The sequence below is a fragment of the Tamandua tetradactyla genome, chromosome 17 (genome assembly GCF_023851605.1).
Source record: "Tamandua tetradactyla isolate mTamTet1 chromosome 17, mTamTet1.pri, whole genome shotgun sequence".
Lineage (NCBI taxonomy): Eukaryota > Metazoa > Chordata > Mammalia > Pilosa > Myrmecophagidae > Tamandua > Tamandua tetradactyla.
In genome coordinates, this window is record NC_135343.1 from 17,562,754 (window position 1) to 17,589,708 (window position 26,955).

At 35.6% G+C, this 26,955-nt stretch overlaps 1 protein-coding gene across 3 annotated transcripts in view; it reads right to left on the bottom strand.

The window, feature by feature from the left end:
- Positions 1 to 26,955, bottom strand: part of SRBD1 (S1 RNA binding domain 1) — a 280,304-nt gene that overhangs the window by 220,904 nt on the left and 32,445 nt on the right. For all 3 annotated transcript variants that reach the window (XR_013164245.1, XM_077134136.1, XM_077134138.1), the window contains exons 5-10: positions 24,309 to 24,475; positions 13,704 to 13,821; positions 12,546 to 12,684; positions 8,709 to 8,805; positions 7,123 to 7,258; positions 2,488 to 2,591 (exon numbers count right to left, since the gene is read on the bottom strand). Coding sequence is in view for 2 of the 3 variants with exons in the window: in XM_077134136.1 (XP_076990251.1) it covers positions 2,488 to 2,591; positions 7,123 to 7,258; positions 8,709 to 8,805; positions 12,546 to 12,684; positions 13,704 to 13,821; positions 24,309 to 24,475 (761 nt within the window). In the remaining variant the exon portion in view is untranslated. The remainder of the gene's footprint in view (positions 1 to 2,487; positions 2,592 to 7,122; positions 7,259 to 8,708; positions 8,806 to 12,545; positions 12,685 to 13,703; positions 13,822 to 24,308; positions 24,476 to 26,955) is intronic.

The window sequence follows — 26,955 nt, forward strand, 5'->3', positions numbered from 1 at the left end:
GAACTACCATATGGCCCAGTAATTTTACTTCTAAGTATATACCAAAAATAAATGAAAATAGGGACTCAGTCAGATATTGGTACACCAGTGTTCATGGCAGCATTGTTCACAATAGGCAAAAGGTGGAAGCAATTCAAGTGTCCATCAACAGAAGAAAGGATAAACAAAATATGGTATATACATACAAAGGAATGACATTATTCACCCATAAAAAGGAATGAAGTTCTGATACATGCTACAACATGGATGAATCTTGAAGACATTATGTTGAATGAAATAAGCCAGACAAAAAAGGACAAATATTATAGGACAAATATTGTATGGTTTCACTTTTATGAAACATCTGGAGTAAGCAAATTCAGAGAAAGAAAATAGATAAGATGTTATCAGGGGCTGGGAGGAAAGGGAGACAGAGAATAATTGTTTAATGAGTATAGAGTTCTTGTTTAAGGTGATAAAAAGGTTTTGCTAATGGATGGTGATAATGGTAGCACAATATTGTGAATTTAATTAATACCACTGAAACATATCCTTGAAAGAGGCTTAAAGAGGTAAATTTTTGTTGGATATGTTACCACAATAAATTTTTTTTAAACCACGAGGAGATCTTATATATGTCTGTAAAGGATAGTGATTAGAACAAATATCATAGGATATTTCATTAAAATTTATCGAATGACTATTGTCTCCACTCCAAATACATACTTGCCTTTGACCCATGTACTATACAAATACTTAATCTATTCAAAGATTAGTTTAATTAGTTTAGCACTTTTATTCTGGTTCTATATAGTCTTTTTATACAACTATGTGAGAGGATTCTGTTCAATTTAAGTCTACATGTAACTAGAGAACAATAATTAATTAGCTAACAAATAAGCCCTTTGGACTATTAAGATCACAGCAGAATTGTCTAATGGTTATGAAAAATATGCAGGAAAATGGGGATAGAGCATTCGATAGCAGTCTCTATTTGAAACCGGAAATTCCTTCATCAATTCAATGACACAAAAATCCACAAGCTCAAAAAGACAAGTTCTGGTCATTATACAATCTAATTCATACACAATGAGCTGTTGACATATCTCCTTCACACGTTTTTTGTCTAAAGAGCACATACAAAACCTTGGTGATCAGTGTTCTCACAAATATAACTATTTCAATATCTGACAAAAGTACAGATATTTTACAATACTTACCCACTTGTACAGCAATATACAATTCCAAAGATAAATTGTTCAGTGGTTGAATTCAGTGCTAGATAAAAATTTTCATACTAATGTATCCGAATTACATTATTCTGTTATTCATGTAAGGTAATAAGCATTCCATTTAAATCACTCTTTGCCCTAATTATTTAGTACTTCATATATTTATAGCATGGTAATTGGTAAATAGCACAATCACTTACCTACCTAGTTGTTTAATCATACAAGTGTCAGGTTTTACTTCACCCCTCTCCCTAGCCAATCCACCCACCATCAAATTAGATAACCTGTCTTAAGATTCTTTCTCCTAAATATTGCTCATATCTACTTGTTCCTTGTTGCTACCGCTCTAGATCAAGCCACCATCAACTCTTACCCTGACATCTATTCTTGGTTCCTTTGAAATAATTCTCTACACTGTAGCCAGTGATCTTAAATTGCAAAGTGAGCATGTTACTCTTCTGTTTAAACCCTTTATTGGTTTCTTTAAGATAGTTAACAAATCCTTAGAATACCTAGAAATCTATGTATAATCTGGTCTGTGTATTTATATCTCAATTTTCATTTATTGTTACTTCCTCCTCCCTTTTCTTCTATCTCTGACCTACAAATGTTTCTTGCCCAGACTACATGCGGGTTTCCCAGGTACAAATTCTTATTGTACACTCTTCTTCTCCTTTGTAACTCTCAGCAGACTCAATATCCTCCTTATTAAGCTATATTATCACCATGGATAGCAGCTATATTTAGTTTATAGACTTATCCCCAACATCTAGAACAGAACTTGAATGGATGGGGCAGGGGGAGAGGTAGAAAAGATGTAGGGACAGAGAGAAGGAAAAGGAAGAAGAAAACACTCATCAAAACAAATAAAATTTTATTGGTATGCAACCATGTACATACATTCATGTATTGACTGAATACATGAATACAATAAAGCATCTCCAGCCATTCAAATATGTTTATGGAAAAATTCTTTGGGAACCATCATCTAGTCTTTCAGCACTAGGAATTATCAAATCAATACAAAGAAAAACCTGTTGAACCTCACTAATAATTATATCACTATCACCATAGTGATATACCATGTTATACTATAGATTAAATACTACCAATTATTCAATTCAAGTGGTAAATTAAATATAGATAAAACCATGTTCTGTCATTTGTTTTCAAAGAAAAAAAAAACTTAATGGACATCCTTCCATATCAGAAATCTCAGTGTATTATTTTTAAAAGGGAAAAAAAAAAGAAATTTTGCAAAAATCTACAAACAAACCTGTTTTGTATACACCATCTACAGAATTCATTCTTCACTCCATCAGAAATGTTAACTTTGACTGTTAGTATCTTCAAATTTTCTCCACGGTTCATTGCCAGAATCTGAGTGCAAATATATATAGCAAAGACTGATGATCCAAAAAATATATAAATGAAAAATTTTACCAGTCAATATTTGTGAAACAAATCAGACAGCCATCCCTAGAGCTATATTAATTTTTCTATTCACTTATTTATCAAGAATTTATTCAAACATAATAATTTCTTTACAGTTTTTTCAAATAACCTACCTCACTAGTAAATTAAACCATACTACACATTTTGAAAATAAAGTACATGTACAAAGTTTAATATACACAAGAAGAGACTTTGGCGAACTAAAAATCTCATTTTAGATTATATTCACATTTTTTGATCATCTGGAGGTGGAAGGTGAACATCTTATACTGGAAAGATACTTATTAAGATAAATATATAAATGCAAAATCCTAAGTGAAATGTTTAATAGCTAATTACTGTTATCATTTATTGAGCACTTACTAATTGCCCAGTCTAAACACTTTAAATACATTGTATTATTTAATTCTCACAACTACCAGCGTTGTATATATTAGCACCTTCATTCTACTTATTTTTTTCTGAGCCTAACTTGTCAACAAACCCCAATCTTAGCAAGCAGCAAAGGAGGAATTTAAATTCAAATCAACCTGTCCATGCTGTTAGTTAATACATTAAAATACAACTGCTTTAAAACATATTGAAAACACTCCTTAAAGAAGAGCAAACTTAAAACAACTTATATATTTAATAAAATTAAATATCACTTAAGAGCTAGAGCCTTCTAATCTTTTTCACTATCCCTCTTCATAGCAGTAAAATGCACATGGGAGAAAAAGATAAATTTAAAAATGATTGATTGAGGCCTTCCAAGTTTGGAGAACAATAGTAGTCTACTCATTAAAAATTTCCTTGTCATTCTTTCCGCAAAAAAAATCCATAAAATCAATAAAGAGATCAAACAAAGTAATACAGGACCAACACCTGCAGCATTTCCAGAAGACAGATAATTAGACTAGCATTAGATTTTTCAAAAACAATGTACTAAGCAAGTCAACAGAAAAGCAGCACCTTCGAGAAACTTATGGAAAGAAAAGTTTAAACAAGAAATATTATAGCAAGTTAAGCTGTCCTTCAAGAATCAAAGCCATATAAGAAATGATCAGCTTCTAGACAGAAAGTCAATGCAACTTTCTCTGATACTTTGCTCTACTATGATTTGGATGAAGATTCTGAGAACAAATGGGGAATATGATCCTCTCCTGCCCACATTACCTTTCCTCCTTCCCCCTTCTTCTTTCCCTTCTTTATCCCTTCTCCTGCCTCTCTTTTTCTTTCTCTGCCTCTCTTTCTCTATTCTATTTCTTTTTCTTCCCTCCTTTATTTCCTTAAAATAAAAAAGAATAATAAATTAAAAAAAAAAAAGAATCAAGGCCATAGAAAGACAGTTTTGAATGAGCCAAAAGTCAGAGAATACTATGTACATATACCCTTCTTGAGGAATATACTAGAGAAGGGTCAGCAAACAATCACCCAAGGGCTAGATCCAGCCTACCTTCAGTTTAGGTAAATAAAATTTTATTGGTATGCAACCATGCACATACATTCATGTATTGACTGTGACCACTTTTGTACTACCAAGGCAGAGTTGTGCAGCTGTGACAGAAGCCAGCTGGCCCCAAAAAAGCCTAAAATATATACTCTCTGGCATTTTGCAGAAAAAGTTTGATGACCATGTACTACACGACACGCTTCATTCACACAAAATAAAACTGGAGAATTTTGGAAGAAAAAAAAAGGCTGAGGGCAAGCATTTCATGTATGTAACTGTAGGGCTAAACCTAAAACAAAGGTAGAGTCAATTTCCATTAGCAAGACATGGGTTACAATCCTAATACCCACACAGACTTCAAGCTAAAAAGCATTAAACAAGATTAAGAAGGACATTAGAAGGCTAAAAGACACATTCAGGTTTGGGAATTAAACAAGGGACAAAGAAACTACATTTTAAAGATATTGTTCAGTGTGATGTCACCAAAAATGGTGGAGTAGGGGACTCCAATACTCCACTTCTACACAAATACAATCAATAATCTGGCAAAAACTATTCAAAATTAACTTTTTCAGAATGGTAGAACCTAATAAAAATTATGACCAGGGAACACTTAATTAAGAAAGAAGCAGCAAAACTTCACTAAGAGAGCTCTCTGGCATTTTAATTTATCCACTTAGCATGTCCCAATCCCAATCCCAATCCCTAGCTCAGTAGTCCCCATTCCTGGTGCTGGCTGCTGGCACAAGAAGGCTCACTATAGACGTTGTTCTCAAAGAACTGTACTTGTGTTTGATGGCTCCATGGAGAATCACCTCAAGGGGCTGCCCTTGTGTTGCCTGTGTCAGAGTTTCTCCAGGGGCTAGTGGCTTCCTGGGTTACATTTGTCAAAATTTTTAAAAGCAAATGTATTAGCCACAGATACCTGGAACAAGGAATAACAGTCCAGGCAAGGAATAGACAGACTAAAAAGCTTAGGAAAGGAGAGATTGAAGACGAAGACACTTGGGACAAAAGGGTTTTTTTAAGCTTATATGTATACCAACAAATCTAGAAGTCCAGGCCAAATCCCTGAGTTGGACCCCATACTCAGAGGACCTGAGACACAGGGTTTTCACCCCTGGCTGACCTCTAGGCTCCAAACAAGCAAAAGTAAAGGCTCAGGCAGAGCTGTAAATGACCCGGCCATGTGCTGAAGAAGTACCCCAAAACAGAGTCAATCTGCAAAGACTGAAGAATTGATTCTTGTTTTGTTTTTATTTTTTGATTTCAGGCATAAAGGAAATCACTGTCAAATCCCTAGGTGACAACTAAGCTAGCAGAAAAAAATACTTCAGTTGCCACAAACAACAAAAACTCCAGACTTTACAAAAATCGTTTAGAAAAGTCATTAAACAAACACACAACAACCCATGACAAGCAGCAACAGCAAAGCCTAGAGAGGGGGGAGAATCTGATTTCCAGAGTTGCCACATTATAATATTCAAAACGTTCAGTCTGCAACAACAAATTACAAAGCAAGCAAATATACAGGAAAGTATTGCCCAGTCACACGGGAAAAAAGGAGTGAATGGAAGTTGTTTCTGAGGAAGCCCAGCTATTGGGCTTTTTAGACAAAGACTTTAAATCCACTGTCTAATTTAAAGTTTCTTTCTTCAAAGAGCCGAAAGAAACTATGGACAAAGTACTAAAGGAAACCAGGTAAACAACGTCTCAGCAAAAACAGATTATCAGTAAAAAGATACAGTTTATAAAAAAGCACCAAATAGAAATTTTAGAACTGAAAAATGAAATAACCGAAGTTAAAAATCCACTTGGGGCTGGGGAGAGGGGGGATGTTAATAGCAGATTTGAACAGGAAGGAGGAAGAATCAGCGAATTGAAGACAAGTTCACTGAAATTATCAAGCATGCCAACATATACCTAATAGGAGTTCCAGAAAGAAAGTAGAGATAGAAAAGGGCAGAAAATATACTTGAAGACATAATGGCTGACAGTTTCCCAAATTTGTTACAAAACAATCTACACATCCAAGAATTATCTTCCAAGTGGATAAACACAAAGAGCTCCACACTGAGATATTATAATCAGTCAAGACAAAGACAAAGAACAAAGAAATTACTCATCATATAAAAGCGTCCTCAATAAGATTAATAGCTGGTTTCTCATTAGAAACCAAGGAATTGAGAAAAGAATGGAATGACATATTCAAAGTGTTGAAAGAAAAAAAATCTGTCAACCAACAATACTATAGCTACCAAATCTATCATTTCAAAGTAAAGGAGAAATAAACATATCTCTAAATAAACAAAAAAGCTGAGGGAGTCTGTCGCTAATAATCTACCCTACAAGAAATGCTAAAGGGTCCTTCAAACTGAAATGAAAGGGTACTAGACAGTAACTAAAAGCCGTATGAAGAAATAAAGAACACTGGTAAAGGTTGCCACATAGTAAATTCAAAAGCCAGTATTACTGTATTTTTGGTTTTTAACTTCTCTTCTTTTTCCTATATGATTTAAAAGCCACATTTCACAATGTCAATGTAGCCTGTGACTATAATCAGGAAAAATTTAAGAAACTAAAAAACAAAAATTTAAAAATGGAATACAATAACTATTAACAAAAGTTTATACAATTAAGTGAGAGCTCTCATGGTATATTTTATTCTAAATCAAATATCTCTGATTTATATTTCATGTGGAAAAGATCTATAATTAAGCTCAAATCCAACTATAGAGGAAAATCAACAGCCAAAAAAGTTACAATACATGAGTAATTTTGTTGTTTTATAAACTAATAATTCTCAACTACACTGAGAATTATTCTTTACGTATTGTAATTTCTCTGGATCCTGAGTTACAAATTTGTGAAACAGGAGGAATATAACAATATTATTATGAGACTATATATGAAGAAAAAAATAGTTGAATTAAAATTCTTTTAAATTCTTAGTACATAAATAGGTAAATCAAAAGTATTAGAATTATTATTATAGCAGCATTCATAAACAGTTTCCTTATTTACCTGATGATGTTGAATGTTTCTTATGTTGCATGAAAAATTCTGGTAGAGCAGAAACTTATCCACATCTTTCTCATTTATCTTTTTGGAGGATACTTTTGCAAGAGATGACTGTATACAAATGTATCTGTTTTGACACCTGTTTAGAGTCACAAATGTTCAGAAAGCAAGAAGTTAATAATATGTTTTAGTAAAGAAACACCTTATATGGAAATAAAGATGGCAAAAAAGTTAATGTAATTACAAGGGAGTTTGGAGTTTTCTTTTTTTCAATGATATACAACTATGAAAATAATATTATTGACCCATTACCAGAGGACCCAACTCTTCACCTAGTCATACTAACGAAGGTCCTAATGATCTATTTACTTATCAACCCAACTTCCCCTTCCCCTATAAAATGCCTAAAGGAGTTCAGATTCCATCTGCAGTCATGCAGGAGATCAACATTATCTACAGGAATCAGACCAATAATTCTAGCCTACTATCTTCCTCTTCTAACCACTGAGTTAGGTAGTCACAGCTAATTAAAAGCTAAAAAGAAGGGAAACAAGAGGTTGTGTCAAAACATTTCCAATAACAATTTATAAAACTAGGTCAAATAGCAGCATAATTGTCTTGTTTTGTTTTTTGGCATGGGCAGGCTCTGGGAATTGAACCTCGGTCTACAGCTCAACAGGCGAGAATTCTTGCCACTGAGCCACCATTGCACCACCCAGCAGCATAACTGCTTTTAAAAATATATTTTAAAATCTAGTCAATTCTCCTACTTCAACTCATTATTGCTAGAGTCACTAAGAGAATAGAAAACATTCTTTCCCTTTTTTTCCGCAAAAACCCTGGCACGTATCAGTAGTCACCTACTTCATCTCCACCTTTCCTCTCCTCTGCCTGGCTCACATAGCTAGAGGCGGAAAGAGAGAGAGAAGGAACAGAACTCTGGTAGAAACATCTTTTCTTATTCACAGAAGAGAAAGAAAGAGTATGTAAAAAGAGGGTTTTAAGTTAATGTTTGTTTCCTATGATGTATAAAATCCACAAGCCAAGGTGGGGTCTAAACCAAAGAACTTTAATCTCATATAAATTGGGATTATGATACCATGGATACGACGCTTTCCCCATCAGCTGAAAGTCATTTTGAGGTAAGCACTTTTATCCACACCTGCCACTACACATTCTCAATTCAGTACCATCACTGGTATACAACAGAAATAAACTATTACGAAATTAAGTATATACATCACAATATGTTTAAAAAATAATGCCACCCACTCTAAATGAATGTGAATTTCTGTCTAGAATATTCTATCTAATGCAGTGGTTTTTCAACAGAGCTCATCAGAGCCCTCCTCTGAAAGTGCCGCGTCTAAGGAGGAAGAGTAGGCAGAGTTCTGGGCTCCCTGCCCAGAATTCAATTAAAGCAACTTCACTTTTATCTGTTTTATATATTAGACTTCTGTTGTTTGAATAAGGAGTTCTGCTACTAAAAAAGGAGTCAGAAAAGAAATGTTTTTTAGTGAACACTAGTGTTAGCACTAACCTTAACAGCATGATTCCACAAAGCAGAAAACTATAAAATAACTACTCACAATTTCCGAATGAAGTCAAGTGTGTCTTTGTCCTTAGCAATCATATCTGCTAAAATATGCTGCACTCCTGTTTCAATATCCTGCAGTGCTGAAAGCCCTTTAGAAGGGTAAGAGGGAAAACAAAAACAAAAGCTATAAGATTAGCTTGAAAGCCTGTAATTAAATCACAATACATTTATTCCAGTCAAAATAAATTCTTAAATTGACAAACTTAAGATAAAAAAAGGATCGTAGCAGTGGCTAGTTTCCTTCTGCTTCAAAAATGAATCTCTAAAGGCAATGACATTGCATCTTAACATAATATATAGCCTAGTGGTAAAAAATGGAGCTGCCTGCCCTAATCCTGGTTCCACCACGTACCAACTAAGTGACTCTGGGAAAATTACTTGACTTCTCTGTGTCTCAGTTTCCTATGAAAAGGGAATAACAGTACTTCTTTCATGGAGCAGGTACAAAGTTTAAACAAGTTATGGGAAATATGTGTAATAGAGTCATAAGGATAGACCATTTCATTGTAGTTACAAAATTTCTTCTTCTTAAGCAGAAATTTTATTAATATTCCCACTTTGGGTTGTGAGGCATTTATTAAATTTTTGATGACTCATTTGAATTTCTCAAGTCTCATGAGCAATGAAGCCCTGTACAAAACAAGAGCCATATGCTTGGTCATTTTAGAGTTGAATAGTCTATCATTTGGCACATTAAGTTTTCTCCAAGTGCTTCTGGTTTGCTAATCTGCAGCAGTAAATGTTAAAAATCATGGCCTCTGTTATATCAACTATTCCATTAGAGAATTTTTTTTACATTATTCTCTTTTGTTTCTTTTGTCTTTATTGTTCTATTTGGGAGTTTTGCATTAATGCCTCAATTACAAAAACACTGAGTATCATAAATGTATTGCTATGAATAGAGTTTTAATGACTGACAGACAAAAGCCAAACAGAATATAATAATTTAAAATACTATAGAGTAATTTATAAAAAGAAAATGCCTTATTGGGTTGTAGTGCAATTTTTAACTACTGAGATAACTGTAGTTAATTTTAAAGAAAGAAATCTGGCCACTGAAAATAACAGCAATTCTGTTAAAGAGAATTTCCCTATGAGGGAATATTCAAGAACAAATTACCTTTGTGAGGTAGAAGTGTGTATATGAAAAGCACCTAGAACAGTTGTGGCATGGAGTAAGCACTTAAAAAATGTTTGCTCTTAGGCTAACTGTATCTCTAGATAAGTTTTTATTGAAGAAACCTGTTCACTGTGAACTAAGTCCTGGAGTCCCAAAACACTCCACAGCAAAAGTTTAATGAAAATACCAGGATAGTTACTTAGTGGTAAAGATGGACCTACATGAGAACCATCAACAAACACAGAAAATAGAAAGAGAAGATTACAGATTTTGTGCTACAACAAAGAGCCTTTGCCCCCTAACATTTTGGAGGCAAACAATTTGGAAACCTCTGGTAATTAAATTCTACGCTAGAGCTCTAGAGCAACATGGTGGATTGAATTATGTACCCCAATTTAGACATGTTTTTGGTCCTGATACACATTCCTGTGGGTTGAACCCATTCTAAACAGGATCTCTTGAAGAGGAAATGAGGTCCACAGAACCAGAAAATTGTTTTCCTTCCCTAGTAGTAAACTCTCTCTACTTACAGAGTCTCCAAACCTCCACAGCTGTAACAAAAATTGAAGAGATAACATTTCTTTTCACTTTATCTACACCAAGCTACCTCTTCTTACACACAGCAGAGCAATCGGCTACTTCTCCTATTCACTATAGGAATGCGGCTCTCCCAGGACAGAGTCCATTTGCAATACAGCATAACTTTTTGATTCAGACCAAATTCTTGTTGGTCTGTGGTAAGCAATAGTGTCTTCTACTGGAGAAAAAGAAAACTAGAAATATCTAGTTTCTTAAAATATTTCTTTGAGGAATGACGAAAATACTTTTTTGGAAAAACAATAAAAGAATTGAGGGGTCGCATGAGTATGTGTACAGCATAAAGAATAAGGAGACAGAGCAATAAAAAATATTCCAATCAAACTTTCAAAAGCAGGACCAAGCTGTTTGGAATTATGCTTTTTCTATCTTTGTGATTAGGGAGAAGTAAAGGGGAGTGAAGCAACCAGAAAGTCCCGCTATGTCTGCAAGTACTGCCGTAAAGTATGCAGGGCGCGATCTACCCCATTATAAGAAGTATCACTATGTGTCCATCATCCTGTATCACAAGAGCAGCATCACAGGTGACAAGCAAGAAATACGGTTATCAAAAACCTACTCAGGGCAGGCCATGGTGGCTCAGCAGGTAGAGTTCTCATCTGCCATGCTGGAGACCCAGGTTCCATTCCTGGTACCTGTCCATGTAAAAAAAAAAAAAAAAAAAAAAAAAAAAACCCGCAAAACTACCCAGTAGAAATTCAGTGAGTGTTTGAACTAAGGAGACCGCTCTACCAAAGGGGTTTGGGGGTTGAAAGAAAAGAAAAGAAGATGACCATAAGGAGAAAATTGGAAATAACAGGCAATAAACCTTTGTGCACCCAACATTCTAAAAGCACTGACATTCTGCTCTAATAAAAAGGCTCGCTACTTGGCCTTATAATCAAGGCTGCTATTAAAACAGTAAATGTTACAACAATTTTAAGATCTAACTATAAATGTACATAATAAAATAAGCAAATCTGAATTTTACTCATTCCAACCTATCTCTAAATTCAAATAATCCTATTTCGCGTTTTTTTTATTACTGTTCTTTTCAAAACAGATATTAAGATAGGTATGAACAGATATTTTTGTTTTTATAGACACACATACTCAAATTTTTAAATGACAAATTCATATTTGGTGGATCATTTAAACAAAAACAGGTTAAGATATGTTATGATTCTCTACAGTTTGGTACAAACTGCAGATTTTGTTATCAGAGAGTGCCCCCTATAGACATTTAGGTTTCCTAGCTTAAAGAGTCAACAGAAGGCCAGAAGAAACTGAAATGAGAGTAGGAAACACAATCAAAGTATCAACTCCCCATTGAATTCTAACAGAGAACTTCTGAAAAAAGCCAATCTTATTCAGAAACTCTCACTGTAGGGCTTGTTTTGACAGTAAAACAAGTGTTTCATAACATATATCAGCTGTCACTTTCTTTGGGATTTTCTTAAAAATCCTTCATCTCCTCCCCACCCATATGTATTCAAGAAGAAACACTTCGAATAAACTTCAGAAAAAGATAAACTCTACACTACTGGAGAGTGGAAGTGTGAGAGCGGGGCTTAACTTTACAATTCATGCATGTCAGAATTGTTAAAATTCTTTTTAAAAAACAAATACAACTTCTATAATTAAATTTTCAGAAACAGAATAAAACCTTCAAAAGATAATAAAGGATGATCTTTATAACCTTGTAATATGAAAGGATTTCTTTAAAAAGAAAAAAGTAATTATCTTAAAAGATATGAAAAATACATTAACTGTAGCAAAATTAAGATCCCCCCTTTTTATCAAAGAAACAATACAAAAAAAGTGAAAACAAAGCTATGAACTGTGAGAAAAGACTTGCAACCTATATAAATAATAAGGCATATCTAAAAAAAAGAAACAATTTAATAGAGTTGGGCAAAAACTGGAGCAGGCAGGCACTATGTCAGAGGAATAAATAGCTAAGCAGTATGATATATAGGGATTTATTTTATTAGTATTATTTATTCCTTATAGACTATAATTTTCTTTTCCATAATCATTACTAATGAAAATAAAATTTTTAACATAAGTTTCAAAGTTAAAAAAAGAGAGAGAGAGAGAGAAACAGATGATCTCTGTAAGTCCGGTCCGTACCTTTCACATTGGGTCTAATATAAGATAGCAGATTGAGCTCTCCTGGATTCTCAAGCAGTTTCCTGGCTGCTACTTCTAATCCCAACTGTTTCGCTCTCTGGGCTTTGGTGCCTTTGCTCCCAGTTTTATATGGGGCTGACTAGAAAAAAAGTTCAGAAAACAAACCATGTCATTCGGTTTTAAAAAGTAAAAGTTAAAGTTAGAATACAAAATTAGAGAACATGCTGAGAATGCTAAAGACACCATTTTCTCAACTCCTTCATCTTCCTTCAAAGATGAATTAACACTAATAAGATAAGAAATGCTTACGGTATGAAGATAGTTGTTCTTTATCTTATTCTCTATACTTTCCTATATACTTAAATTTAGTTATTGGTTTAGTTTCACTCATCCTAAAAAGTCATTACCTGGACTGTCAGGTCCTGGCCTCACCTTAACCAAGCTCCTCTAAAAGGCATCAACACTCAGTGCCTCTACTTCTTGACACACACTAATTCCTCAGCCCTTTGTCATATGGCTCCTACTCCCACACACCTTACCAAAAGTGGTATAACAAAGATCTGCAAACATTCCCCAATTACCAGTCCTTATTTTACCAAACCTCATTGCTGCATTTAATTATTTAACTACTGATCATCACCTCCTCTTAAAATTTTCTTCCCTTGTCTTCCATGGTACCATCATATCCTGATTCTCTTCATACTTCTCTGACCATTCTTTCTATATCTCCTTCTTGAATTCTTCCTCAAGCGACACTTCAAAAACTGGTGCTTTCCAATGGTCCATCCTGACATGCTCAACCCATAAATTTTCTTTGTGCAAATTTTTCCTTTCACCTGGTTTTAAATACCAGCTACATCCAAAAGATGTCCATATTCAGCTCAGCCTCTCCCTTAAGCTTCGCACTTGTATAACCCACTCTCTTTCTTCTACTTAACAGAAACTTCCTTGAGGACAAGAACTGTTTTATTCATCTTTGTAAACCGACTTGCTTGACACAAAAAAGGCACATGATAGATATTTAATTGAATAAATATTCTGTTGAAATAGTAATGGCTGATGACATTAGGTTATTACTTTCAGGTCTTCTTTAAATATAAAAAGAAAAAAATAATAATGTATTCAGATAGTAAATTAAAAGACAAAAAGGGTTCTTACCACGTGTTCTAGTTCTTCAAAAGTTTTGCAATTCAACAAGGCTTTTAACAAGCACTCAGACATCTTTCCCTCCTTCTTAATTTTCTGTATTGTACTATGAACCTTCTTTGCAACAGCCCTGAAAGTAAAAACTTTTGTAATATACAAGACCTATATATTAAAACATTCTCTTAAGGTACCTCAAACTGACATAAAAGATACAGGTAGGGCAGGCCACGGTGGCTTAGCAGGCAGAGTTCTCACTTGCCATACCGGAGACTGGGTTCGATTCCCAGTCCCTGTTCATGCCAAAAAAAAGATGAAGTAAAGTAAAAATTTTATTTTTCTCTTAAACATTTGAGATAAACTACCATCACCCCCAAATACTTCCAAGTATATATTATCTATAAACAATGAAATTCCCCTCCATAACTACAATAAAATCATCAAAATCAACATTGATATGTTATTACCAAGTAATCCACAGATCTCACTGAAGTTCCAGCAATTGTATCAATAACGTCCTTAACAGTAAATTCAATGAGAATCATGGGCTACATGTAGTTGCTATGCACCTATAGTCTCCTTCAAGCTGACAGTATGTCCGTCTCTCCTTGATTTTCCAGGCCTTGATACTTTTGAAGGTTACAGGCATTTTGTATAATGGCCCACAGTTCAGATTTGTCTGATGTCACAGTTAGATTAAGTTTGAACATCTTTGGCAGAAACATCATAGAAGTGATGCTGTATTCTCACAGCATCCTATTAGGCAGCAAATGATTTTGATTTATAACATTACAAATTAACTTAAATCATTTGATAAAGGTAGTATCTGCCCAGCTTCTCCATTACACAGGCACTCTATATATTTTTCATAATCAAGAAATACTTTGTGGGAGAAGATGGCGGCTTAGTAAGATGCGCGGGTCTTAGTTCCTTCTCCAGGACAGCTACTAAAGAAATAGAAACAGTACAGAACAGCTCTCGGAGCCACGACAGACAACAAAAACACAGCGTACCCCATTCTGGAACGCCTGAACTGGCTAAGAGAATCTGCTGCGGTGAGGTCCCCGAGAGGTGTGTGTTTCCCCGGGCCGTGGCGACTGGCGGCCGGAGCCCCTCCCTCCCTCCTTCCCGGGCAGGATGGGAGATTTGGATCAGCACTCCCCGAAGCAGCGGCACCCAGCGCACTCCCCCCCACGTGCGGCTTCCCGGGCCAGCTGGGTGATTTGGATCGGAGGTCCCCCAAGCCGCGGAGGCCGGTGACCAGAGTCCTTCCACACACGTGGCTTCCCAGGCCAGCTGGGAAATTTGGATCGGCACTCCCCCAAGCCGCGGCGGCCGGCGCCCCCCACCCCACGCGTGGCTTCTCGGGCTGGCTGGGAGCTTTGGGTCGGCACTCCCCCAAGCCGCTGCGGCCGGAGCCCCCTCACGCACAGCTTCCTGGGCTGGTTGGGAGATTTGGATCGGAACTCCCCCAAGCCGTGGCAGCCGGCGCGCCCCCCCCATGCGCGGTTTCCCGGGCCGATTTGGAGATTTGGATCAGCACTCCCCCAAGCCGCGTCGGCTGGCGACCCTCCCCCACAGCGAGAGTCTTCCAAAGTTAAAGGAGCCACAGCATCTTTTACTGGTGGGACCTGCAGACAGACGAGCACCACATACTGGGCAGGATAAGAAAAACAGAGCCCAGAGACTTCACAGGAAAATCTTTCAACCTGCTGGGTCCCACACCCAGGGAAATCTGATTAAATGCCCAGACGCCAGCAAAAAATAACGGATCACACCAGTAAAACTGAAGATATGGCCCAGTCAAAGGAACAAACCAATAGCTCAAATGAGATACAGGAGCTGAGACAACTAATTCTGAATATACGAACAGAAATGGAAAACCTCTTCAAAAACCAAATCAATAAATTGAGGGAGGACATGAAGAAGGCATGGGCTGAATAAAAAGAAGAAATGGAAAGTCTGAAAAAACAAATCACAAAACTTATGGGATTGAAGGGCAAAGTAGAAAAGATGGAAAAAACAAGGAAACCTACAATGGTAGATTTAAAGAGACAGAGGCTAGAATTAGTGAACTGGAGGATGGAACATCTGAATTTCAAAAGAAACAGAAACTATAGGGAAAAGAATGGAAAAATTTGAGCAGGAGATCAGGGAATTGAAGGATAATATGAAGCGCACAAATATACGTGTTGTGGGTGTCCCAGAAGGAGAAGAGAAGGGAAAAGGAGGAGAAAAACTAATGGAAGAAATTATCACTGAAAATTTCCCAACTCTTATGAAAGACCTAAAATTACAGATCCAAGAAGTGCAGCGCACTCCTAAGAGAAGAGACCCAAATAGGCGTTCTCCAAGACACTTACTAGTTAGAACGTCAGAGGTCAAAGAGAAAGAGAGGATCTTGAAAGCAGCAAGAGAAAAACAATCCATCACATACAAGGGAAACCCAATAAGACTATGTGTAGATTTCTCAGCAGAAACCATGGAAGCTAGAAGACAGTGGGATGATATATTTAAATTACTAAAAGAGAAAAACTGCCAACCAAGACTCCTATATCCAGCAAAATTGTCCTTCAAAAATGAGGGAGAAATTAAAACATTTTCAGACAAAAAGTCACTGAGAGAATTTGTGACCAATAGACCAGCTCTGCAAGAAATACTAAAAGGAGCACTAGACTCAGATACGAAAAGACAGAAGAGAGAGGTATGGAGAAGAGTGTAGAAAGAAGGAAAGTCAGATATGATATATATAATACAAAAGGCAAAATGGTAGAGGAAAATATTATCCAAACAGTAATAACACTAAATGTTAATGGGCTGAATTCCCCAATCAAAAGACATAGACTGGCAGAGTGGATTAAAAAACAGGATCCTTCTATATGTTGTCTACACGAAACACATCTTAGACCCAAAGATAAGCATAGGTTGAAAGTGAAAGGTTGGGAAAAGATATTTCATGCAAATAACAACCAGAAAAGAGCAGGAGTGGCTATACTAATATCCAACAAATAGACTTCAAATGTAAAACAGTTAAAAGAGACAAAGAAGGACACTATATACTAATAAAAGGAACAATTAAACAAGAAGACATAACAATCATAAATATTTACGCACCGAACCAGAATGCCCCAAAATACGTGAGGAATACACTGGAAACACTGAAAAGGGAAATAGACACATATACCATAATAGTTGGAGACTTCAATTCGCCACTCTCATCAATGGACAGAACATCTAGACAGGGGATCAATAAAGAAATACAGAATCTGAATATTACAATAAATGAGCTAGACTTAAGAGACATTTATAGGACATTACATCCCACAACAGCAGGATACACCTTTTTCTCAAGTGCTCATGGATCATTCTCAAAGATAGACCATATGCTGGGTCACAAAGCAAGTCTTAACAAATTTAAAAAGATTGAAATCATACACAACACTTTCTCGGATCATAAAGGAATGAAGTTGGAAATCAATAATAGGCGGAGTGCCAGAAAATTCACAAATACGTGGAGGATCAACAACACACTCTTAAACAACGAGTGGGTCAAGGAAGAAATTGCAAGAGAAATTAGTAAGTATCTCGAGGCGAATGAAAACGAAAACACAACATATCAAAACCTATGGGACGCAGCAAAGGCAGTGCTAAGAGGGAAATTTATTGCCCTAAATGCCTATATCAGAAAAGAAGAAAAGGCAAAAATGCAGGAATTAACTGTCCACTTGGAAGAACTGGAGAAAGAACAGCAAACTAATCCCAAAGCAAGCAAAAGGAAAGAAATAACAAAGATTAGAGCAGAAATAAATGAAATTGAGAACACGAAAACAATAGAGAAAATCAATAAGACCAGAAGTTGATTGTATGAGAAAATCAATAAGATTGATGGGCCCTTAGCAAGATTGACAAAAAGAAGAAGAGAGAGGATGCAAATAAATAAGATCAGAAATGGAAGAGGAGACATAACCACTGGCCTCACAGAAATAAAGGAGGTAATAACAGGATATTATGAACAACTTTATGCTAATAAATACAACAATGTAGACGAAATGGACAAGTTCCTAGAAAGGCATGAACAACCAACTTTGACTCAAGAAGAAATAGATTACCTCAACAAACCAATCACAAGTAAAGAAATGGAATCAGTCATTCAAAAACTTCCCAAAAACAAAAGTCCAGGACCAGACGGCTTCACATGTGAATTGTACCAAATATTTCAGAAAGAATTAGTACCAACTCTGCTCAAACTCTTCAAAAAAATCGAAGTGGAGGGAAAGCTACCTAATTCATTCTATGAAGCCAACATCACCCTCATACCAAAACCAGGCAAAGATATTACAAAAAAAGAAAACTACAGACCAATCTCTCTAATGAATATAGATGCAAAAATCCTCAACAAAATTCTAGCAAATCGAATCCAGCAACACATTAAAAGAATTATACATCATGACCAAGTAGGATTCATCCCAGGTATGCAAGGATGGTTCAACATAAGAAAATCAATTAATGGAATACACCATATCAACAAATCAAAGCAGAAAAATCACATGATCATCTCAATTGATGCAGAGAGGGCATTTGACAAGATTCAACATCCTTTGCTGTTGAAAACACTTCAAAAGATAGGAATACAAGGGAACTTCCTTAAAATGATAGAGGGAATATATGAAAAACCCACAGCTAATATCATCCTCAATGGGGAAAAATTGAAAACTTTCCCCCTAAGATCAGGAACAAGACAAGGATGTCCATTATCACCACTATTATTCAACATTGTGTTGGAGGGTCTAGCCAGAGCAATTAGACAAGAAAAAGAAATACAAGGCATCAAAATTGGAAAGGAAGAAGTAAAACTATCACTGTTTGCAGACGATATGATACTATACGTCGAAAACCCGGAAAAATCCACAACAAAACTACTAGAGCTAATAAATGAGTACAGCAAAGTAGCAGGTTACAAGATCAACATTCAAAAATCTGTAGTGTTTCTATACACTAGCAATGAACAAGCTGAGGGGGAAATCAAGATACGAATTCCATTTACAATTGCAACTAAAAGAATAAAATACCTAGGAATAAATTTAACTAAAGAGACAAAAGACCTATACAAAGAAAACTACAAAAAACTGTTAAAAGAAATCACAGAAGACCTAAATAGATGGAAGGGCATACCGTGTTCATGGACTGGAAGACTAAATATAGTTAAGATGTCAATCCTACCTAAATTGATTTACAGATTCAATGCAATACCAATCAAAATCCCAACAACTTATTTTTCAGAAATAGAAAAACCAATAAGCAAATTTATCTGGAAGGACAGGGTGCCCCAAATTGCTAAAAGTATCTTGAGGAACAAAAACGAAGCTGGAGGTCTCACGCTGCCGGACTTTAAGGCATATTATGAAGCCACAGTGGTCAAAACAGCATGGTATTGGAATAAAGATAGATATATCGACCAATGGAATCGAATAGAGTGCTCAGATACAGACCCTCTCATCTATGGACATTTGATCTTTGATAAGGCAGTCAAGCCAAGTCACCTGGGACAGAACAGTCTCTTCAATAAATGGTGCCTAGAGAACTGGATATCCATATGCAAAAGAATGAAAGAGGACCCGTATCTCACACCCTATACAAAAGTTAACTCAAAATGGATCAAAGATCTAAACATTAGATCTAAGACCATAAAACAGTTAGAGGAAAATTTTGGGAGATATCTTATGAAACTTACAATTGGAGGCGGTTTTATGGACCTTAAACCTAAAGCAAGAGCACTGAAGAAAGAAAGAAACAAATGGGAGCTCCTCAAAATTAAACACTTTTGTGCATCAAAGAACTTCATCAAGAAAGTAGAAAGACAGCCTACACAATGGGAGACAATATTTGGAAATGACATATCAGATAAAGGTCTAGTTTCCAGAATTTATAAAGAGATTGTTTACCTAACAACAAAAAGACAGCCAATCCAATTACAAAATGGGAAAAAGACTTGAATAGACACCTCTCAGAAGAGGAAATACAAATGGCCAAAAGACACATGAAGAGATGCTCAATGTCCCTGACCATTAGAGAAATGCAAATCAAAACCACAATGAGATATCATCTCACACCCACCAGAATGGCCATTATCAACAAAACAGAAAATGACAAGTACTGGAGAGGATGCGGAGAAAGAGGCACACTTATCCACTGTTGGTGGGAATGTCAAATGGTGCAACCACTGTGGAAGGCAGTTTGGCGGTTCCTCAAAAAGCTGAATATAGAATTGCCATACGACCCAGCAATACCATTGCTAGGTATCTACTCAAAGGACTTAAGGGCAAAGACACAAACGGACATTTGCACACCAATGTTTATAGCAGCATTATTTACAATTGCAAAGAGATGGAAACAGCCAAAATGTCCATCAACAGACGAGTAGGTAAACAAACTGTGGTATATACATACGATGGAATATTATGCAGCTTTAAGACAGAATAAACTTATGAAGCATGTAATAACATGGATGGACCTAGAGAACATTATGCTGAGTGAGACTAGCCAAAAACTAAAGAACAAATACTGTATGGTCCCACTGATGTGAACCGACATTAGAGAATAAACTTGGAATATGTCATTGGTAACAGAGACCATCAGGAGTTAGAAACAGAGTAAGACAATGGGTAATTGGAGCTGAAGGGTTACAGACTGTGCAACAGAACTAGATACAAAAACTCAAAAATGGACAGCACAATACTATCTAATTGTAATGTTATTATGTCAAAACACTGAATGAAGCTGCACCTGAGCTATAGTTTTTTTTTGTTTGTTTGTGTTTTTTGTTTTTTCCTTTTTATATGTTTTTTATTTTTATTATTATTTTTATTTTTTCTCTATATTATCATTCTATATCTTTTTCTGTTGTTTTGATAGTTCTTTTCCTAAATCGATGCAAATGTACTAAGAAATGATGATCACACATCTATGTGATGATATTAAGAATTACTGATTGCATATGTAGAATGGAATGATTTCTAAATGTTGTGTTAGTTAATTTTTTTTTAATTAATAAAAAAAAAAGAAATACTTTGTGAAGAGGCACTCTGAATGTAATTATCCTGTTCCTCATTAAACTTTCAATTTATTCTGATTTACTTATGCTACTCTGGACTCACAGCTTCTTATTTTATGCAGTGGATTATAATATATTATTATCACTTATTTTAATGCTCAAACCATTCCAGATTTGGCCAGAAGAAATTCCTTCAAAACAATTTCTAAGTCCTTTCAACATGTTCCCATCATTCTCTGAGCACTTCCTTATTATCTGGCACAGATATTCCAGGCTCACCTGTTACATTCCCTGCCCCAATCCTAAAATCAAAAGAACAATACTAAGAAACCAAAGTGCCAGGTATGCTCATTGCTACTGGGTATCCCTGCTAAGGGATTTCACTGAGCATCTATAACTTGGTTTCTAAATGCCATTCTCTACTAAAAGGAACCAGCATTTCATTGCGAAAAGCTGATTCTAGGAATCAATGTACAAAAGACCAATAGATAAGTAGGGGAAAGGGCAGAGGAAGGGCACGATAGCTCCACCACCTTACAAAGGTTTTTCGCTATGAGTATATAATCCTATTGTTATATTTAACACATCTCATCCTATTTTACTGCCTGCGCTTGTTTAGAGGATCTGCCCAAATGATCATGGGTAAAAGTTAGAGATGATAATGTAAGTCATCAAAAATGACTGATAGAAAAGAAAATTAAATCTACTTATAAAAAAGAACTAAAGGCAGAATACTGTAACTTAAAGAGTAAGAATATGCAGTCCTTAGATTACAACTTGTGTTATGTTTAGAGTACTGGTAGCCACCTGAAAGTGGCTGAACCCTATGTTCATATAAGGTCTGCATGTAAGGATGAGAGGCACTTTTAAAGAAAAATACAGGAAACTTCTCTTACTATCCAGAATGATACTAATAATACACTCTTTTTAACAGTGATCCACAGTAATAAATACATTTTACCTTAACACTCAGTATACACATCTATAATGTATAATTTAAACAAAGTTTCATGAAACAATATTCGCTTTTACTACATAAACTGCACTCTGATATTTTCTATTCTCTATTTACTGGTAATGACCCACTAAATTGGATTAATTAATGAATGAAATTATTAATGAAGAGCAATCAACAGTTCGAAAACAATTAAAGAAAATATTGATCTTAAGAAAACAATCAGGACCATACTTCAATACCAAAAAAACAATATCAATATGATTTAAAGAGCTTCTAAAAACCAAGTCAATGTTCCCACTTACATCAAAGAATATTCCTCCACTAATATCCAATGCATTCCTCTATTAGCAGATACCCAAGAGAACGGAACTTTTGTTACAGAAATGTTTTTTAGAGAAAAAGACAGTAATATTAATCTTGACATACAGCTTTAATTTGTTCACCACACAACCAGAGTTAAAATATCTTTGATTTAATATATATATGTATATATATATCTTTGATTTTTTAAAGCAAACTGTTCTTCCATTTGTGCCACTTTCCCCCATCTGAGATCAGACTTGTTTATTATTTTGCTTTCAACCAAACAGAAAGCTTATTTCTGTATTTGCACCTTCCAGATATGGGCTATAGATGGTTTTATTTCATCCAGACATTTTCTAAAGAAAAACCCAAATTACCAGTTTCTTTTCAGAAATAAGAAGATTTGCACACTGGGTGGATAATCCTGCTGTCAGTAATGTGCTGCAGATGATTAGAGGCTGTTGCACTTAACAAGTCTTGCAATCTCCAGTTCTTATCTCCTGATGCCTGATCATATCAGCCCTTCCCTGAAGGATGTGCATGTCAGACTACTTGATTAGTTAGTCATACTTCAGGACTGGGTGACTGATTCTGCTCTTACTGAAACATAACTGTATACATATTAGCATTTTAATTATCCTGGCACTACAATGAACTTTAATAAAAGTTAGAGAGGTGCAAGTACCCCAAAAATCACAGGAAGTTTTTCAGACTTGTAATAATAACTCTTTGTTCTTTCAGGATGCTTAACAGTAGATGTGTGCTGGTTTAAGGCTATAGCACCCCAGAAAAGCCATGCTCTTTCTCCTAGTCCAAGCTTGTAGAGGCACACTTACTGTTTGGACAGGATCTTTTTGACTAAATTATTTCCATGGAGATGTGGCCCAATTGTAGATGGGACCTTCTAATTAGGTGGTTTCTATGAAGATGTGTCTCCACCCATTCAAAGTGGGTATTAATCCATTTACTGGAATCTTTTGAAGAGGGAAACATTTTGGAAAAAGTTCAGTGCCAGCACAGAGACATTTGGAGATGCAGAAAGAAAACGCCCCTGGAGAAGCTTTGAAACCAGAAGTCAAAGGACAGCAAACGCCAGCCACAAGCCTTCCCAGCTGACAGATGTGTTCTAGGCACCATTAATTAGCCTTTCTTGAGTCAAGGTATCTTTCTCTGAATGCCTTAGTTTGGACATTTTTATGGTCTTAGAACTATAAACCTGCAACTTAATAAATCCCATTTATAAAAGCCAACCTATTTCTGGTATACTGCATTCCAAAAGTGTTAACAAATTAAAACCACAGAATTATTTCTAAATTTAATCAAACCTTTGTTGGAGCTTTGAAGAGCATATACACAATGCCTGACATGTAGGAGCCATGTAAAAAAATCTGTGAGGGCGGGCCGCGGTGGCTCAGCGGGCAAAGTGCTTGCCTGCCATGCCGGAGGACCTCGGTTCGATTCCCGGCCCCAGCCCATGTAAAAAACAAACAAACAAACAAAATACAATAAAACAAGAAAATGTTTAAAGATGTTTCCCTTTCTTCCTCCCTTCCTTCCTTCCATCCTTCCTTCCTTCTCTCTGTCTTTCCTTCCCTTCCTCCCTCTCTCTTTAAAAAAAAAAAAAAAAAAAAAAAAAATCTGTGAATGGTGAACAGTGATTCAACAGACCCTACCGAATACTATAGAGTTTTATAATCTCTATAGTCTTAACATGTACAATTCTGAGTTATTACAAGTCCAGAGGCATAATTCTTAAAAGACTAGAGAACACAGAGATTCTTTCCATTTTAGAAACTTACAAAACCTGCAATTTACTAGTAATAAATAAACTACAATGCCTTTTAAAAGTAATGGAAAAAAAAAGTACATTTCTTACCAAGTTCTAAACTGCCAAAGAACTTTCCATTTGAAGATTTTATTAAGGTATTAGGAGGACAGTTTTATACAAGCTGTTGAAGATTTAGACTAAAATGTACTATTCTGATTTCCTACTGGTAGTCTTAATTTTGCTTTTATACAAAATCATTTCTATAAGAAAAGATGACAGTTAAACTCTAAGGCTCACACGGTCATTACAAGCCACCTTTTTTTAAAAATAAAAACCTATGTCATGTATAAATACAAGCAGAGGGACTCCATATCTCTAAATAAGCAAAATGAAATTAACTTGTAGAGAATACATCCAGATTATATGTAGTATAATAAGAAGAAACAAAACATTGGAACTGCCAAAATATAATGTCATTCACTTCTACGCTGCTTCTTCCCTTTACACTATCTCATTTCTACCCCTCCTCAGGTTTCTTACCGCAGCTCCTCTAGAGTTTGTCGAACTTCTCGCAAGGAATCAGCATCAAGGTTATTAATGAGCTCTTTTCGATAACGTATAATGAAGGGAATTGTGTTGTCATCATTAAAGAGACGAATGATGTTGGCACAAACCCAAAGTTCAATATTAGTTCTCTCAGATAAAACCTGAAAATTAAAGATACTTAGTGTGTTAAAGTCCTGAAAATTAAGCATCTATATTATAACATGTCTTAAAATATAACATCAAATAATGTTCTCCAAACACTTAGAAACTCCTTTTGGAGTTACAAAAAAAAATAGAGAGAAAGAGAGGGAGAGAATATCGTAATAGTCAATAAATAGTCAATAAAACCCAATCAAAATCTATCTGTAACATCCAAATTCTATAGGTCTCAATGAGATACCCACTTTTTATCCCTGAGATTGGCAACAAAGATCAAGGAGATGGTAATTCACTGTGTTGACATGAGTGCAGGACAAAGGCACTTTCAATCATTGCTAGTGAGAAGGTACACTGGTATAACCAGTGGAGAAAGAGTAATTTGGCAATATTTATCAAAATGTACACTGCATAAACTCTTTTAATACAGTAAGTTCACTTCCAATACAATCATATCTCTGGAAAATGATAAAATTCATGGTAATTTTTTTGAAGAAGTGCTTTCAGCATAGAAAAATTTAGCAAGCAACCTAATTCTATCAACGGAAACTGGTAAATAAATTATGATATGCCCATACAGTAGAATATCATGAACTCATTTAAGAATATAAGATAGCTTTATATGAATTGTTATTGAAAGAGGCACAGGAACTTGCAACATTGCTTACTTCTGGGAAAGGTATCTGCTGGCTGAGTGTCGCTGTTGTTGCTCAGATGTGGCCTCAGTCTCTCTAAGTTCAACTCTGGAAGTAAAATCATTGCCCTCCCCCCTATGTGGGACATGACATCCAGGGGTGAAAGTCTCCCTGGCAACGTGGGAGAGGACTCCCTGGGATAAATCCAAACCTGGCACCATGGGATCAACAATCCCATCCTGACCAAAAGGAGGAAAAGAAGTATAACTAATAAAGTAACAGTGGCAGAGAGAGTTCAAATGGAGTTGAGAAGCTACTCTGGAGGTTGCTCTTCACAAACTTCAGGTAGACCTTGCTACCTATCATAACCTGCCAACCCCTAACTAGGACCATTTCAGCCAATCCAAAAGAACACCCAGGGCTATATATAAGATTCTACAAAGGTTCTAGGCACTAGAGTAATTTTCCAGAAACCTTCGACCTCCTCCCTGGTCCAAACAAGTCCTGAAACCTAGCCCAGCCTCTCCAGAACATCAGGTAGTACCATCTCCCTACCCCATATTAGTGACAGACCCTTCCAATACCAAAAATTTAGAATTGCCATAGCCCAGACAACCCCAAAGAGAGTTATGGAAAGATCAAAGGTGATGGTGGAATTATACATAGAAGACAGGACTTAACATATGAATATGAATGCTGAATCAATTAAATTGATATCTCTTTTAGTCTACAGTATTTTAGAGTAGCTAGAAGTAAAAACCTAAAATTGTGAAACTGTAAACCATGCCAAAGTCTGAAATAGTTCTACAACTGGTGCTGTGCCTTGAAATTTGTAGCTTTTTTTTGTATATATATTATTGTTCACAAAAGAAGAAGGAAAAAAAAAGTCGATTGTGATGATAAAAAGTATTTAAGCCCTCTAGCCTCCTATATTCTGGAGCAGCTAGAAGGAAAAATCTGAGAGGATCATATGCCCATGACAAACTCTGGGATCTATCCTGTAACCACTTTTTGAAGAGTGCTTTGAAAACTATTGCTTTTTTATTTCTTTGCTTTGTATATATTATATTATATAATAAAAAAAGTTAAAAAAAAAACACCAAGTCATTTTCCAATTGCTTTCAGAGTTAAATTAAATATTACTCTTTTCTGGTATCTTTTATCTCAGAGGCAATATATCCTGAGCGCTATGAGGAAACATTTTTAATTTATTCATTATTTTTTAAAAGAACATAAAATTCCATAACATTTCCTATAATATACATTTAATCATTAAAATATAGTGTCTTCCTAAATAAAAATGATTTTCAATATGAACAATGAGATAAGGAAAACACAGAGAAAAAACTAAAAGACATTAGGAAAACTGTGGCTGAAAAATATGACAATTTCAATAAAGAGATACAAATTTTGAAAAGGAACGAAATAGAAATGCAGGAGTTGAAGACCACAATAACTGAACTGAAAAATTCCCTACAGGATCTTAACAACAGATTGGAGGTGACAGAAGAAAGAATCAGTGTACTCAAAGACAAGACAAATGAAATGATTCTAGTTGAGGAACAGAAAGAAAAAAGGGTGACAAAAGTAAACTGAGGCTAAGAAATTTATGGGACACCATAATGTATACCAGTATAAGCATTAAGGGAATCCCAAAAGGAGAAGAAAGAAAGAGGCAGAAGAAATATTCAAAGAAATAATGGCAGAAAACTTACTAAATTTAACAAAAAATAAAAACATGAATATACACATTCCGGAATCCTAATGACCCCAAACAGAATAAATTTGAAGAGAACAATGCCGAGACACATAGTAGACAAACTGTCAAATGCCAACTCAAGGAGAGAGTT